The 14,842-nt window shown below is 44.4% G+C and overlaps 1 protein-coding gene across 3 annotated transcripts in view; it reads left to right on the top strand.

Moving 5' to 3' along the window:
* DOCK1 (dedicator of cytokinesis 1) overlaps positions 1 to 14,842 on the top strand; it is a 577,278-nt gene that overhangs the window by 62,024 nt on the left and 500,412 nt on the right. For all 3 annotated transcript variants that reach the window (XM_020973593.2, XM_020973592.2, XM_020973594.2), the window contains exons 4-8: positions 1,778 to 1,833; positions 4,517 to 4,613; positions 6,324 to 6,472; positions 11,752 to 11,887; positions 12,119 to 12,276. In XM_020973593.2, coding sequence (XP_020829252.1) covers positions 1,778 to 1,833; positions 4,517 to 4,613; positions 6,324 to 6,472; positions 11,752 to 11,887; positions 12,119 to 12,276 — 596 coding nt within the window. The remainder of the gene's footprint in view (positions 1 to 1,777; positions 1,834 to 4,516; positions 4,614 to 6,323; positions 6,473 to 11,751; positions 11,888 to 12,118; positions 12,277 to 14,842) is intronic.

The raw sequence follows: 14,842 nt of genomic DNA, 5'->3' as shown, positions 1-14,842 counted from the left end.
GTTTTTCCTGATAGGAGGCTCATTGCCTCTTCTGCCCCGTGCTCCTGACTCTTCCTTCAAGTACGACAGGGTGTAGGAGATCTTGAATGTTGGAATGAGGAGCTGGCTGGGTGGGCGGTGTGGCACCATTGGAGGATATTGAGAAGAGGGGCTGTGAGACGACAGGGAGCTGATTCAGACGGCAGGGTGGTGCGGGGAGAGGCTGAGGCTGTGAAAGCATCCAGGTGGGAGGTGGGGGGGGGGCCTGGGGCTGTGGGATTGGAGAGTCAGATGAGAAAGATGGAGCAAAAGGAGAACTAGTAAGACAAGCCAGGCCTTGGGGAGGAAAGGATCAGAGCCAGAGAAGAGTCAGCGTGGTCAGAGGCCTGCAGGACATGGAAGTCATGGTGCCTTCTCCAGCACGAGGGAGATCTGGTGAAAAGGCTGATGCTTTCCACTTTAGAAATGTTGGGATTGAGATGCTGGCAAGATGTTGAGGAGGATGTGGGCCTCCTCCTGGAGCCTCCGGAAATTTGGGACTGGAGCTCTGAGACATACATTGGACTTGGCTAGAGAGCAGGAAGGGACCTTGGAGGCCATTGATTCCAGCCTCCCGTTTTATGGATGGGTAAACTGAGGCCAAGAGAGGAGAAGGAACTCAGCTAAGTCCTCCTAGCCTGTCTGAGGCTAGGTTTGGACCCAGGCCTTCCGGTCTCTAACACTCCCCCATGCTGCCTTGGATTTGGAAGGGATCATTGGGCAGAATTTTTCTGAAGTGTAGCCATGGTTCCTGTTCTTGAGAAGTGGTCTGACCAGTCAGGCCCTCAGCCAGTGCTCATTTTGTGGGATTCACTTGGCCCGTGATGAAAGGAAGTTTGGATTTTCATTCATTCAGTTTCTCTAATGGCAGTTTTTCTAAGGGTTGAGAAGCTGATTTTTTCCCACGCACAGGGCTGGGCAGTGGGGACATCTTCCTCATCCTAGTGCTCTATGGACTTAATTTTTTACATTCTTATTGGTGATTGGCTGGAGGACACTTGTTGGGGATCCTCCCTCCAAAAAGAAAATGGTTTTAGGCACAAGTTGGCTACTACTTACTGATGAATAATTGTATACAGCGTTCCCTTGTAAAATAGATCCCCCCTGATTTCCTTTAATTTAAGGCCTCATCGACCTCATGATAGCTTGTGCACATCACTTTCTTTTTTTTTTAATTGCTAAAAACTTTTAGTTAATTTTGTTTTAAAATCGTTTATTGATCACTTTTTTAAACATCACCTTTGCAGTCCCACATATGTGTTTTCCTCTCCCTTGTAGTGAAATTCAGTATTTACATTTTTATTCCTTTTGGGGGGTGGATGGCTTCAAATTCCTTTCAGAGCTTTAAATGTTAAGTGTTTCTTTCCCTTTCATCATGTCTCCTGAATAACCAAGGGCTGTGATGTATGGTGGACGGAGCTTTGGGACTTGGGATTGGGAAGCCTAGATTTGGGTCTTTCTTTAGATGTTTAAATTGCTTTGTGATGTTGGGAAAGATGTCTAAGTGTCCATTTCCTTGTCCGTAAAATGGGATCGTAATAGCACCTGTCTCACAGGAGTCTTAGGAGAATCAGATGAGAAAATGTGTGCAAAGTACTAGGAGACTGTCAGTCGGCATGGTTGTTATGAAGACCGGGCACAGTGCGTGGTGACACGTTCTCCACTGATGCACAGTTGTCCATCTGACATATTTACATTAGCTTGTGTAGATTAACTTATTCATATTTACATTAACTTTTTTTCCCTCTTTCTATCCAAGGGCATATTTCCTGCTTCATACATTCACCTTAAAGAAGCCATAGTAGAAGGAAAAGGGTGAGTTCAGTTTGGGAATTTTTTTTTTTTTTGCAATTGGGGTTAAGTGACTTGCCCAGGGTCATACAGCTAGTAAGTGTCAAGTGTTTGGTCTGAGACCATATTTGAACTTAGGTCCTTCTGACTTCAGGGCTGGTGCTCTATTCACTGCATCACCTAGCTGCCCCTCAGTTTGGGAATTTAAATGTTATTATTAAACTTAACAGGGCTGAGGTGGAATCAGACATTTTTAGAGGAGGAAGAAGATGAAGAAAGGTCAGCTAATGGTCATGTTGGGGTCGTGACATAAGATGGACCTTTTGGAGAGACATGTTTCCCCCTCTGTGGCTCCATCTCAGAGCTGGGCTCTGTCTGCCCTGGGAAGATTTCTGCTCGGGGTGGTGCCCCCCCCCATTGTGTGGCCCCCACCATCTGTGACTCACAGCTTTCCTCTGCACATTCCTATGTCCTGAGTCCCTTTGCTGAGAATTGTCCCCACCCACATGCAGCACTAGCCTCGTTCAGGGCGAAGCCATGCTTTGGACCCGGCCTGCGTGGAGATGAATTGTCCATCGTGTACAGTTTGATGTATGTTTCCTAGAGGTCAGAGAGCCGGTGGGTTAGGCATTAAAAGGACATTTGTCAAACAGGAAGCCATTAGGCTGTTTTCCCTTTTTATCTCAGCTATACCTTCATACTCAGTTAAATATGTAAATTATAAAATTACTAATCATGTGATTACTGCATAATGACATTTCTTTGGATGATTACAAGATTGCCTTTCCAAGCCTGGCACTTGGAACGTCCAGAATGACCTAGCTGGGGTGTCCCGGTTGCCTGATGGATAATTAGAAAGAAGATAATCTAGAGCATGGAGTGGTGATGACCTGTGAGGGGGCCTTTTCTCAGGCTGAGAAAATGCTTTGTAGGCAGAGTTTCAAAGGAAGGAAGAATCCAAAAGGAAACCTGCCGTCTGAAACTTTCGCAGAATCACGATGTCAACTGAATTAAGTCTCCATTAGTGGAGCTTCGGCCTCAGATGGTTCCAAAAGATACCTGTCCGTCATCATCAGAGAGGGACTTATTGAACCTAATTGCATGTGACTCTGAATAATGACTGTGTTGGAGAATGGTCACTGCCCTGTGAGCTGAGATCCACAACGCTCAAGTGTGGATGTGTTTATGCGGGATGCAGAGAGGCAGTCTCTTGCAAGGCTTCCATCTGGCTTCTGGTCCTCATCCACTTCTCTGGTCACAGACACCTTGTCCTTGGCTCTCACCACCTGATGCCATTGATGGGTCCACCCAATGACCCTGCAGTGGTCTGCCACCTCCCCATTCTCCTTCTTGGGTCCTAGAGCAGGAACAGGTTGTAGAGTCCACTCAGTCCAACGCCGCATTTTATACGTAAGGAAACTGAGCCCTAGAGGTCAAGAGACTTTTCTAAGGTTCCCCAGGTCATAAGTGCTAGAGCCAGGATTTGAATCCAGGAGCCCTGACTTCCTCTTTTCTCCATGACACCACCTGCACCATGCCCCATGGTGTACCCTCTCTTCTGTGGTTAGTCAGACAGCCCTCTTTATGCCAAGCCTGTTCTTTACCTCCCTTAGACTTTTTCTACCACGTGAAGATACTGAATTCCTTTGTGCCATCTCTCATGGAGCCATCCTTCTCCTCCCTGGAGGTGTCCTCCTCTTCCCATCCCCATGATTCACCTCCTGCACTCCCCAGTGGAGACCATGGGAAGGCTGCTGTCTCTGGGCTGTTCCTTTGACATCTGCACCATCTTTCTGTACTCCATCTTTCCCTCACCTGCTTCATTTCCATTTCCAATTCCAACCCCCTTGTGGATGCGCTTATCACCTGCTGCTCTTGGTGGCCTCCTGGGCTCCTGCCTCCCTTTTCAAACCCATCCTGCACACGACTGTTAAGATCAGTCATCCTTCGATCACATCCCTCCCCGGCTCAAGAATCTTCAGCGGCTCCCCATTGCCCTCCGACAGGATCCGATCCAAGCTTTTAAGTGTTGGACCACTTGACAGAGGACTCTGATGATGCTGGGCTGTTTGCAGTGACACATGCTTGGGGTTGGCTGGCACAGCATGGGAGCAGCTTTGGAGATTTGAAGGACAGGCTTGTTTGTGGAGGCCAGACCGGGCCTAACTTCAGGAAGACGAAGAGGGCCCTGGCTGTCTGAGAGGGAGCAAGGTCCTCTCTGTGTTTGCTTCCCTGACGAGCGCTCAGATTTCTGGAAGTTTGTTTACTTGTGTGTCCTTTACCTCCTGTGTCTCACTGCCTTCACTGCTGGCCTTGAAGGAGTGAGTGAGCGGGGCTGTGTGAGGTAGTGTGGGGTGATGGGGAGGGCCCTGGGCCTCACGTCTCGAAGACTCGGAGTCAGACCCCACCTCCAAACCGTATGAGCCACGTAACCAGACACCTAAACTCTTGGACTTTGTGCAGTGAGGAAGGAGCTGATAACTTGTAAGGTCTCTTCCAGCCCCAAATCTGTAATCTGATCATCCTATGTATGTGGGATGTAGGTGTCAGCATGCAGTAGTTGGTAAATAACACTTATGTGATGGCTTTCCATTCACTTTATTATTGGGTGCCATGGCCCGGACCAGCAATGGACAAGACGTAAGTTTGAGCTGTTATGGTATCCAAAGATGCTTGTGTGTTCTAACTCACATTGTTACATTTTCAGCCAACACGAAACAGTCATCCCTAGTGAGCTTCCGTTGATCCAGGAAGTAACCACCACCCTGAGGGAATGGTCGATAATATGGCGGCAGCTGTATGTTGTAAGTCAATTTCTTTTGATGGAACTAGATGTGTTGTATGGAACATTTTTGCGTAAGGAATGCTTAAAACCAAACCTATAGGAAAGGACCGTTATGCTCAGAAAGGATATTGCCCATGATAGGACGGGATAACTCCAAATTTGTTGGACTGTTTTACCTACTGGGAGTGGACTTTTAATAATCAGTCATGTGGTCCTAGCATAATGTCCATCTACACCACTTGTCCCTGGTATTGTAGAGGTATGTGTGATGTATTAGCACCAAGGCATGATGGGTGTTCATAAATTAATGCATGCAAAAGGTATTTATTAAGTTTTTAAGGACAGCTTAAGTGCCTACCCTCCAGGGGCTTCCATTCCAACAAGAGGAGACACATATATAGTGTCTTGGTGGCCAGGGAAGGATGAAGGTGCAGGCCTGGTGCGGAGAGCCATAGGACAGTCAACAGAGAGCCCCTTTCCAAATGAGGAGTTGTGCTGATTTCGGTTTCTCTTCCATACGTGCACAAGAATAGGGCAAGAACGTGGATGGTTTATATACTTAACCAGTATGGTGGTGGGACATAACTCTGTGAGTGCGTGTGTTTTCTGTGTAAGCCAATGAGTGATCACTGTGTGTATACCTTTTATTTTCACGTAGTTGCTAGCAGACGCCTTAGTTTCTCTAAAGGAGATCTAAGCCCTTTCACTCAAGGGATCTATTGTCTTCATGCAGGTCTATGAGGGTCTGTTTGTCACATGGTTGTGTTTGTATTTCATGCTCAGAACTGGGGGAAAATCAGAGCCTCTCCTGAACAGTGTTGAGATGAGATACTTGAAGAGCTTCTAGAAGTCTGGAAGAAGAATGGAGGCAGTAGAGAAACTTGATGCATGCTGGGATTTCTTGGACAAGCCAGCGATTTTGAGATTTTAGTGTAGTTTCTTGTATCAAAATGAGTCAGAATGGTGATAAGACTGGGAAGAACAGTCCTGGAAATGGGAAAGGCCTCATGATGATGTGATGGAGGCCAAGGCTGTCCAGGAGGAGGTGAGGAAGGGCTGGGAGAAAGATGGAGAAGCTCAGCTGCGGGAGACCCAGGAACCATTGGCCTGGCGCCGCTCATACCCGAGCAAGAAAAAGAAAGAGCTGTCATCCAGCTCTGCTTCACTTCTCATGAAGGGGCTTCTTCTGCCCGGTCCAATTCTGGATCACTGAATTCGGAGAAACTTTTCTTGGCCTCAAATCAAGTGTAGATTTCTTGCGGGTGGAGCCCATTTGGCTTCTGGGTTTGTATCCTTGGCACTTGGCACAGTGACCTACACGCAGTGGGCACTTACTTAATACTGATTGAATGTAATTGACTCACCCTCCTTCACCTTCATAAAATTCACTCATAGAAACCTTGGTCTCCACAAGGAGTGGGGAGTATAGAGGTATAAACAGTCTACTTCATAGCCTATTCTTGGCTTATTGGTACATCTCCAGGGGGGTGCTGAATGAGTACTTGAGACAGGACCTTTATTCTGCATTTCAGTTTTTTTTTTAAAGCTTTGCCTAGGTACCAAATAAATTGAATTCTTGGCCACTCTTTGTTTATAATAGTAGAAAATTGTTTTCCAAATCACAGTTCAGGACAGTGCTAAGTAGATCTGACCACTACCTACTTGGGTCCTTTTTTTTTAAGTTTCAATTGAAAGGCTTATTCTCTATTCTTCCATCTCCTCCCAACAGCAAGACAACAGGGAAATGTTCCGAAGCGTCCGACACATGATCTACGATCTCATCGAATGGCGGTCCCAGATTCTTTCTGGAACCCTACCCCAGGATGAACTCAAGGAGCTAAAAAAGAAGGTCACTGCGAAGATTGATTATGGAAACAGGTTTGTTTTTCACTTGTCTTTTCACTTGTGGGTTATCTGGTGCCACCTCAGTCTGAGGCGCCACTTTGTGTTAGAGGCCAAAAGTCTCAGATGCGGAAATAGCTATTTTGCTCAGTTCAGGGTCAGAAACTTAGGCGAGATACACAGGGAGGTATTGAAGTCTAGTCAGAAAGTCTTATGTGGAAGCCTTAACTTATAGAGGACATCTTCTTTCTTCCTCATTCTTCTTGTTCATCCTGCTTCATCTTGGATACTTCCCAACGACTTCCCAAGTAGAGTCCTAAATTGTAACAAGGAGGTACAATTGAGTAAAGCCAGCCAACGCATCATCTCTCTCTGAAAATGAATGCTCCATTCTACCCTAGGAGGCCACCACCTCTCATGGATGTGACACAGTTAGTTTTCTGAAGTCACAGATGGTCACTGCATGGATCAGAATTCTGAAGTTCTTCATTGTTCCTTTCTTTTGCATTATTTTAGTAACTACATTATCCAGTTTAAATTATTGTAGTCTTACTGAGTAAAACAACCATTGGGAGGAACGTGATGGTAGTGGGCAAGGTGTTGAAGTTGGAGTCAGGAGACTTTGGTTCAAATTGGGGTTCTACCACTTACCACTTGGGTGGGCAAGTTGCTGAACCTCCTTGGGCCTCAGTTTCCCCATCTGTGAAATGAGGATGGACTAGATGTCTTTTGGCTTTAGAGATGAGTCAGCAGGAAGATGCAGTGGCTGTAAAAGCTAATGCCATCTTGAGCTATGCTAAAAGGGACAGAATTTCCCTTAACAGGGAGGATAATCCACTGGACTCTCCCCTTGTTAGAGCCCATCTGAGGTGTTGGGTTTAGTTCTGACTACTGTGATTTCAAAAGGTCAGAGGTAAGGTGGAGAGTGTCTGAAGGAGGACCACCAAGATGGCGGAGGGCTGCAAGACTGATTCATAGGAAGATGGGTTGAAGTTCCAGGGCATGTTTAAGGTAGAGAGGAGAGGACTTTTGGGGGTCGGGGAAGATGTGAGAACCACCTTCAAATCTTAGATGGGCTGTCATATAGAGAAGGGACTAGCCATGTCCTACTTGTCCCTCGAGGGTAAAACCTGGGGCAATGAGGGGAAGTTGCCAAAAAGGTCAATTTAGGCTTGATGTCCTGATATTGACAGATGTCCCAAAGGGAACGTGCTTCTTGAGGAGATGGCGGATCCCCCTCTTTGGGGGCTTCAAGCAGTGGCTGTACTGATAGTTTTTGGGGAGATATAAGTGGGAATTGCTTTTGTGTGTGAGTTAGATGAGAGAGCCACGAAGATCCCTTTCAGCTTTCAGTTCTGTGATTCTCTAATCTTTGATTCACATGAATTTCTTCTTTTTGAAAGTGGCTTGTTTACATCCTCAAATCTCATATTTATTGGACCTGGACTGATTGAACCTGAAAATCAGGAGTCCAGTCATTCTTTCTTCTTGTGAGAGGGTCTGTCAGCTCAAGAAGAAAGCTGGTCTCTAGTATTTGCTAGTATTTGCTTTGAACTCGAAGCAGGAAAGTATTTTGTATTGGCATGACTACAGAGTTACTTGGAATCTTGTTGGGTGGATCTGTGAAGTTATTTGTGTGAAACTTGTGTAGAAAATGTCCCCCTTGCACAAGGCCAGATTTTCTGGGCCTGGATATTATTTTCTCTTGGTATAACATGCTTTGCGCTTGCACTCTGAGAACACCTGCTTAATTTGACTGAGGGCGGCAGCCAAAGTGTCTTATGTAGTGGTATAATCCTGTTACTGATGGAAGGAGGTGAAGATTCAATAAAAAAGCCTTCTGGGAGGCATCCTGTTCCCAGAGACTGTCGAGTCAGCAGTATGATGCTGACCCAGGGGATGGCAGATGGCAGTCCCTCCAGGATCTACCCAGAACTTGGACTGTTCCATTTTCTGGAGATAACCTTAAGAGGAAAGTCAGAAAAAATGTAGCTGTAGTTCCAGGATGGTGATGGTGGTGATGATGTCTTTATCCTCATTGTCATCATTATCATCGGCCATTGATTTATTCCTATAAAGCTTGCTTAGTACTTTACATATTCTCATTTGAGCCCATGAGGCTGGGGCGACTGTTTCAATAATCTTTATTTTACTAATGAACAAACTGATATTTAGAGAGGTGAGGTGTTTTTCCTCAAGCAGTGTTGTCTTTATTTTGGATCAAATTTGTCTGGGAGGCAGTGAGGCGCAGTGGATAGAGATCTGGCCTGGAAGTCAGGGCGCCCTGGGTTCAAGTTCTGCCACTGACACACCCTGGCTGTGTGACCTGGTCAGGCCTCTTCATCTCTCCACGCTCCAGGCAGCTGTCTCAGACTATCCCTTATAGTATAGGTGCTGAGCTGCCTCGGTGGATGGGATTTCTTCACTGCAATTTCCCTGCACAAATGAGACCATACAAAAGGAAAAGGACCTACATGTGCAAAAGTATTTATAGCAGCCCTTTTGTAGTGGCAAAATATTGGAAATTGAAGGGATGCTCATCCATTGGGGAATGGCCGAACAAGCTGTGGTCTGTGAATGTAATGGAATGCTATTGTGCTCTAAGAAATGATGAGCAGGCGGACTTCAGAAAAATCTGGAAAGACTTACATGAAGTGATGCAGAGTGAAATGAGCAGAACCAGGAGAACATTGCACGCAGTATCAGCAACATTTTGTGATGATCAGTTCTTCTCAGGCACACGGTGATCTAAGACAAGTCCAAAGGACTCATGAGGGAAATTGCCAACAACACCCAGATAAAGAACTGCTGGACTCGGAGTGCAGATCGAAGCATACTTTTTTCTCTTACTTTATTCTTTTTCATGTTTTTTTTTTCCTTTTGATCTGTTTCTTTTTTAACTGTAGCTAATATGGAAATATGTTTTACATGTATGGCCTATATCAAATTGCCTACCATTTTAGGAAGAGGGAAGGCGACCGAGGAAGGGAGAAAAATTTGGAGCTCAAAATCTTGTAAAAATGAATGCTAAAAAGTGTCTTGACATGTAATTGGGAAAAACAATACTAATATATTAAAAGACCCCAACAACAAATGAGGCAATACATAAAACTAATTCCCCTTTGCAAACCTGAAAGCACTGTACAATTACTAGCTGTTCCCATCGTTCTTGTTAGGATCTGATCCAACGATCCAAAAATATCTTATGTCTTATTATGAGTATGTGTTACCTGATAGACCATAAGTTGTTTGAGGGCAGGGGCTGTTTCATTTATTTTATTTGTATTTCCGTCACTGAGCACAGTGACTGACATACAGCAGGGGCTCAATGATTGCTCACCTGACAGACAGATTGCCCAGCTAGAAATCATCAGAAGCAGAATGATCTTCCAGACTCCACTGTCAGCTCTCTGTGCACTGTGTCACACCGTCTCTCTGCATGCAGATGGAAAATGTCTGGTCCTAAGGGCATCCCGAGGCCCCATGGCCTGTGGCTCTAGCCAGTGGTGGTTAAGGGAAGAATATGGATCCTGGCTCTAGAGTTAGAGGTTCCAATCCCTTCTCCTTTTGTTCCCGGTGTGACCTTGGACAAGTCATTTTCCTCTGGGTATGGTCTGTGGGGTCCCTTGCTGCTCTAAATCTGAGACCTGCTCATGACCCCCGAGGGTCTCTCCTGCCTTGAAAGCCCCGGGATCCTGGTGTGTTTCCACCATTCTGTACAGACATGGATTAGAATAGAAAAGGAAAAAGACCAACCCCCAGTCCAGAGCTTGATTGGGGAGAGGAGGGTGTGTGGGGCTGCTCCGTGACCTGGCGTTCTGAGTGCTGCCCAAAGATGTTCTGAGTATTTAAGGCAGGATTTCTCAGCTGGAAATGTTTGTTCATGAGGCAGCTTGCCCTCCAGGTGATGCCCATACTCGTCCCTTATTCTTCACGAGCAGGGGCATGTTCCCAGTGGTTATGAAAAGATAACATTAATTCCAGTAATTGCCTTGCAAATACTGCTGTGGCTCAGTAATCGCTGTTTAAATACTAATACGTGTTAAACATGTGTCAAGACTTTTCTCTGGGTTAGGCCTATAAACTCTCGGTGAAAGGAAGTCTCCTGTCTGCTTGTACAGATGGATTTTTTGAGTGAAACTTAAAAAAACAAAAAAACAAAACCAAAAATCCAAAAAATCGTAAAACCAAAACCACCAACAAGTGAAGCAAAAAACAAACAAAAAAATAAAACCAAAACAAAAAACCCAAGCCAGTCTCATCGTTCTCCAGAAAGGTATCATGCCTTTGTTTTCAATCTCCGTTTCAGATTGCTCTGTCTTTGCCTCATTATATCTGAGACAAGGTACGTAAGATCGTCTGTGATGTAGATTTCAGTTATTAACCTAGGAAAGCCAATGACGAAAGCCAATTTCTCTTGATTTATTGATTGCAGGATCAAAAGTTACTCAGTCACGTCGGGAATTTCTGGTTAATCTGCTCCCCTAGATGTTATGTGGATGTTATTAATGAAGTTTAAATGTTTTATTTTTCACTTTAATTAAAAACAAAAACAAAACTGACCCTGTGATTTCACCGGTATAGGGACCTGCCAGTGAGGAAAGGACTATTCCTGCTGCTGGTCGCCACCAAACAGAGCTCCAGCTGTAGGATGCTGGATTTTGCTGTGGGATTCCTGGATGCTGCTGACATTTTACCTTGGGCTGTGGTGTCCAAGCTTCTGGTCAAGGAGCAGGCTGAAGTCTTTCTGGATGACTGCCAGTTTAGGGTCAGAGGAGGGACTGAAATCAGTCTTCTGGACTCGCAGGCCGGCCCTTGCCCCACTGCGCCCATTTATGCAGAACCATTTTAAAATGCTTTTCTACCTGCCTGCATATTCTGGTGGGTGTCTTCCGTTTTGTGTCGAGGTCTTGCACTGATATACTTCCAAACTCAACAGAAGCCTTTTTTATCACAAAGCCAAACACTTAAGTAAAAGAAATGGATCCAGCAAACCTGGTGCAGCCCTAGCCTCCTACCTTTCTATAGAGGAGAGACGGGTATTTCATCTTTTTTATAATGACTTTTAAAATAGAGTCTCGGGAATCTGATAGGCTTCCTTGCAGGGGGAAAATGTTTATTGAAATGATACTGAGGTTTAGACTGGATTTTTTTTTTTAAGAGTGGAATGCCTTTTGAGTCAATGAAACGAGTTCTGGGTCTATGGAGCCCGTCAGATTTCTCTGGTGATGCTGTGTGTCTCATGGTTGGTTCCAGGATAGAATGCCAACTGAGTGACGTCTTCAGGATGTGTCAGTGAATTTTTCTTGTTGTAGAGTTCTGGATTTGGACCTGGTGGTCCGAGATGAAGATGGAAACATATTAGACCCTGAGCAGACCAGTACCATAAGCCTCTTCCGAGCTCATGAAGTTGCCTCCAAGCAAGTAGAGGAAAGGCTGCGAGAAGAAAAGGTGAGCTGCACTCCCCATGAAGGGGCGACCTCCTCTCGGGATGTGTCATTTTCTTTGGAGGATTTGTGTTCTTCAGAAGACATGTTTAGCATAAATTTGAAGTATTTTTTTCTTTTTGTCACTGGGTGGGAATTCCATGGGCTGCATCCTTTATAGTCTCTTGGCTTAATTTAGGAGCCCTTGGTTTGGGTTGCTTATTCTCCTCTCTTCCCCTTCTGTCCCCCGTCATAGTCTCAAAGGCAGAACATCGATATTAACAGACAAGCCAAGTTTGCTGCCACCCCCTCATTTGCTTTATTGGTCAATTTGAAGAATGTTGTTTGTAAGATTGGAGAAGATGCGGAGGTGCTCATGTCTCTCTATGATCCTGTGGAATCCAAATTTATCAGGTGGGTGACTCTCCCTGGCCACCATCTTGCGTGTGCATGGGGTCTGTGGTATATGGAGGGCCCTCACTACGCTGGGTTCACCAGCGTCTGGGAAACTAAACTCACCAAGAAACATTAAGGAAGACGTTGAAGTAGAGACAAATCTGGATAATTCTATTATATCGTCATTAAAACTTCATTGATACCCAGTACACTCTCCCAGACTAAGGGCACCACACCATTCTTTCTTTTTTTTTTTTTGGTTTGTTTTTTAGGGCAGTTGGGGTTAAGTGACTTGCCCAGGGTCACACAGCTAGTAAGTGTCAAGTGTTTGGTCTGAGGCTGGATTTGAACTCAGGTCCTCCTGACTTCAGGGCCGGTGCTCTATCCACTGTACTACCTAGCTACCCCCACACCATTCTTATAATCTGGGAAGGCTGGAATATCACATCTGTAGAGGAGATCATTTTTGGGCTGGGCCCTGCCAACCCCATTTTGGAGAAGGTTGTGTGGTATAGTAGACAGCACATTATGCTTAGAATCAAGGAAGAACCAGATTTACATCCCACCTTTGAGCATTACTAGCTGTGTGACCATGAACAAATCACTTAATCTCTGTGCCTCCGTGTTCTTGTCTGTAATATAGGCATCCTACCTGTATTAGTAGGTAATAATAGGTATACTACCCAACAAACCAAAGGACATTATGGAAAAAGAGCTGTTATGGGAAGGCATTTTTGAATGCTAAAGCACTGTTTAAATATTCACAGGTTTATAGGCTTAGAGCTAGAAAGGACCAGTGCCTTCATTTTACAGATGAGGAAACTGAGAAGTTGATTGACTTGTGTAGGTCACACAGTTAGTATGTGTGTGAGGCAGGATTTGGGCCCAGATCTCCCTGGCTCCAGCACTCGGAGCTCCATGTTCCTACATGCACTCCAGGCTTCTCGGAAAGGTCTTTGGTTCTTTTTAAACTTTAAACCTTGAAAACTTCGGTTGTAGGTGTGCTTGAAATCCAGCCAACCTAAAGCCCCAGCTGGATGCGGATGATTTTTCTTATCTCATTCTTGCCATCTTCTCTTCAATGGAATTTAGATAGAAGCGTCTCGTGACAAGTTGCCATCCCACAGTCAATTGTCCTTTTGCATTTGGCATTTGGCCACCTTGCCCTGGTGGAGAAAATGATGGCTTTTTGCAAAGAAATGAAAAGTATTGAGGTGCAGGGTCACTGCACTGAGGCCCACTGAGGATCTCTTTGGGGCCTCTCTAAGAATGAACAAGACGATAAGGATGAAATGAATGTTGTCACCTCAGTCCCACAGGATTTTGACTTAGGACAAACGTGATTGTGATAGGAACAGCCTGGAGTTTTCTTTGCCTTTAGGCCTGCCAAGCGTAGGACATGGTCTACCATCTTGCCCATGGTAGCCATTTTTCATTTATCCCAGGATCTAAAATAATATTAAGTTACAGTTAGATTATATAGTTGTTGTTAATAAGTTTGGTTTGGAATGACTAGTGGGTAGTGGCTCAGACCCTACCTTCTGAAGACCCTAGGCAGATAGAAAACATGGCAGATGGCAGAAATCCAGTGTTTTATATTCTTCATTTAAAAAAAATATTTTTTCTCAATACCATGTAAAAACAATTTTTATTATATATATATATTTTTAAATTGTGAATTCCAAATTATCTTCTTCCTTCCCCTCTCCCCTCCTTGTTCTCAGGTTGCCTCGTGGCAAACAATTTGATATGGATTATACGTGCTTAGTCATGCAAAATATATTTCCATATTTTAGTCATGTTGTGAAAGAAAACACAGACCAAAACAAAAATAGAAAAGAAAAAGAAAGTAAAAAAAAAGTATGCTTTGATTTGCATTCAGACTCCATCAGTTCTTTCTCTGGACGTGGATAGCATTTTTCATCATAAGGTTTAAGCTGTACCCCCAACTATCCTATCTTCCTCATCCACTGTAAAAGCTCTTCCATTTGAGATCATTTACCGCATTCTGCCTCTCCCTTTCCCCTTTTCCCAGTGCATTCTTTTTTCTCACTCCTTAATTATGTTTTTTTAGGTATCATCCCATAATATTTAATTCACACCTATGTCTTTTATGTATACTCTTTCTAACTGCCTTAATAATGACAAAGTTCTTAGGAGTTGCAAGTACCATTTTCCCATGTAGGAATGTAAAGAATTTAACCTCATTGAATCCCTTATGATTTCTCTTTCCTATTTATCTTTTTATGATTTGTTTGAGTCTTGTATTTAAAGTCAGCTTTTCTGTGAAGTTCTGGCCTTTTCATCAAGAATGCTTGCAAGTCCTCCATTTCATTGAATGTTAATTTTTTCCTCTGAAGGATTATACTCAGTTTGTCAGTGTAGGTGATTCTTGGTTGTAATTCTAGCTTCTTTGCCCTCAAGAATGTCATATTCCAAGCCCTCCTATCCTTTATGTAGAAGCTGCTAAATCTTGTGTTGTCCTGATTGTGGCTCCATGATATTTGAATTGTTCTTTTCTGGCAGCTTGCAACATTTTCTCCTTAACCTGGAAGCTCTGGAATTTGGCTATAACATTCCTGGG

This window comes from Phascolarctos cinereus, unplaced genomic scaffold (assembly GCF_003287225.1).
Source record: "Phascolarctos cinereus isolate Bilbo 61053 unplaced genomic scaffold, phaCin_HiC Scaffold_3;HRSCAF=262, whole genome shotgun sequence".
Taxonomy (NCBI): domain Eukaryota; kingdom Metazoa; phylum Chordata; class Mammalia; order Diprotodontia; family Phascolarctidae; genus Phascolarctos; species Phascolarctos cinereus.
The sequence above is the reverse complement of the archived record's forward strand: the minus strand, read 5'-3'. Positions and strand labels throughout refer to the sequence as shown.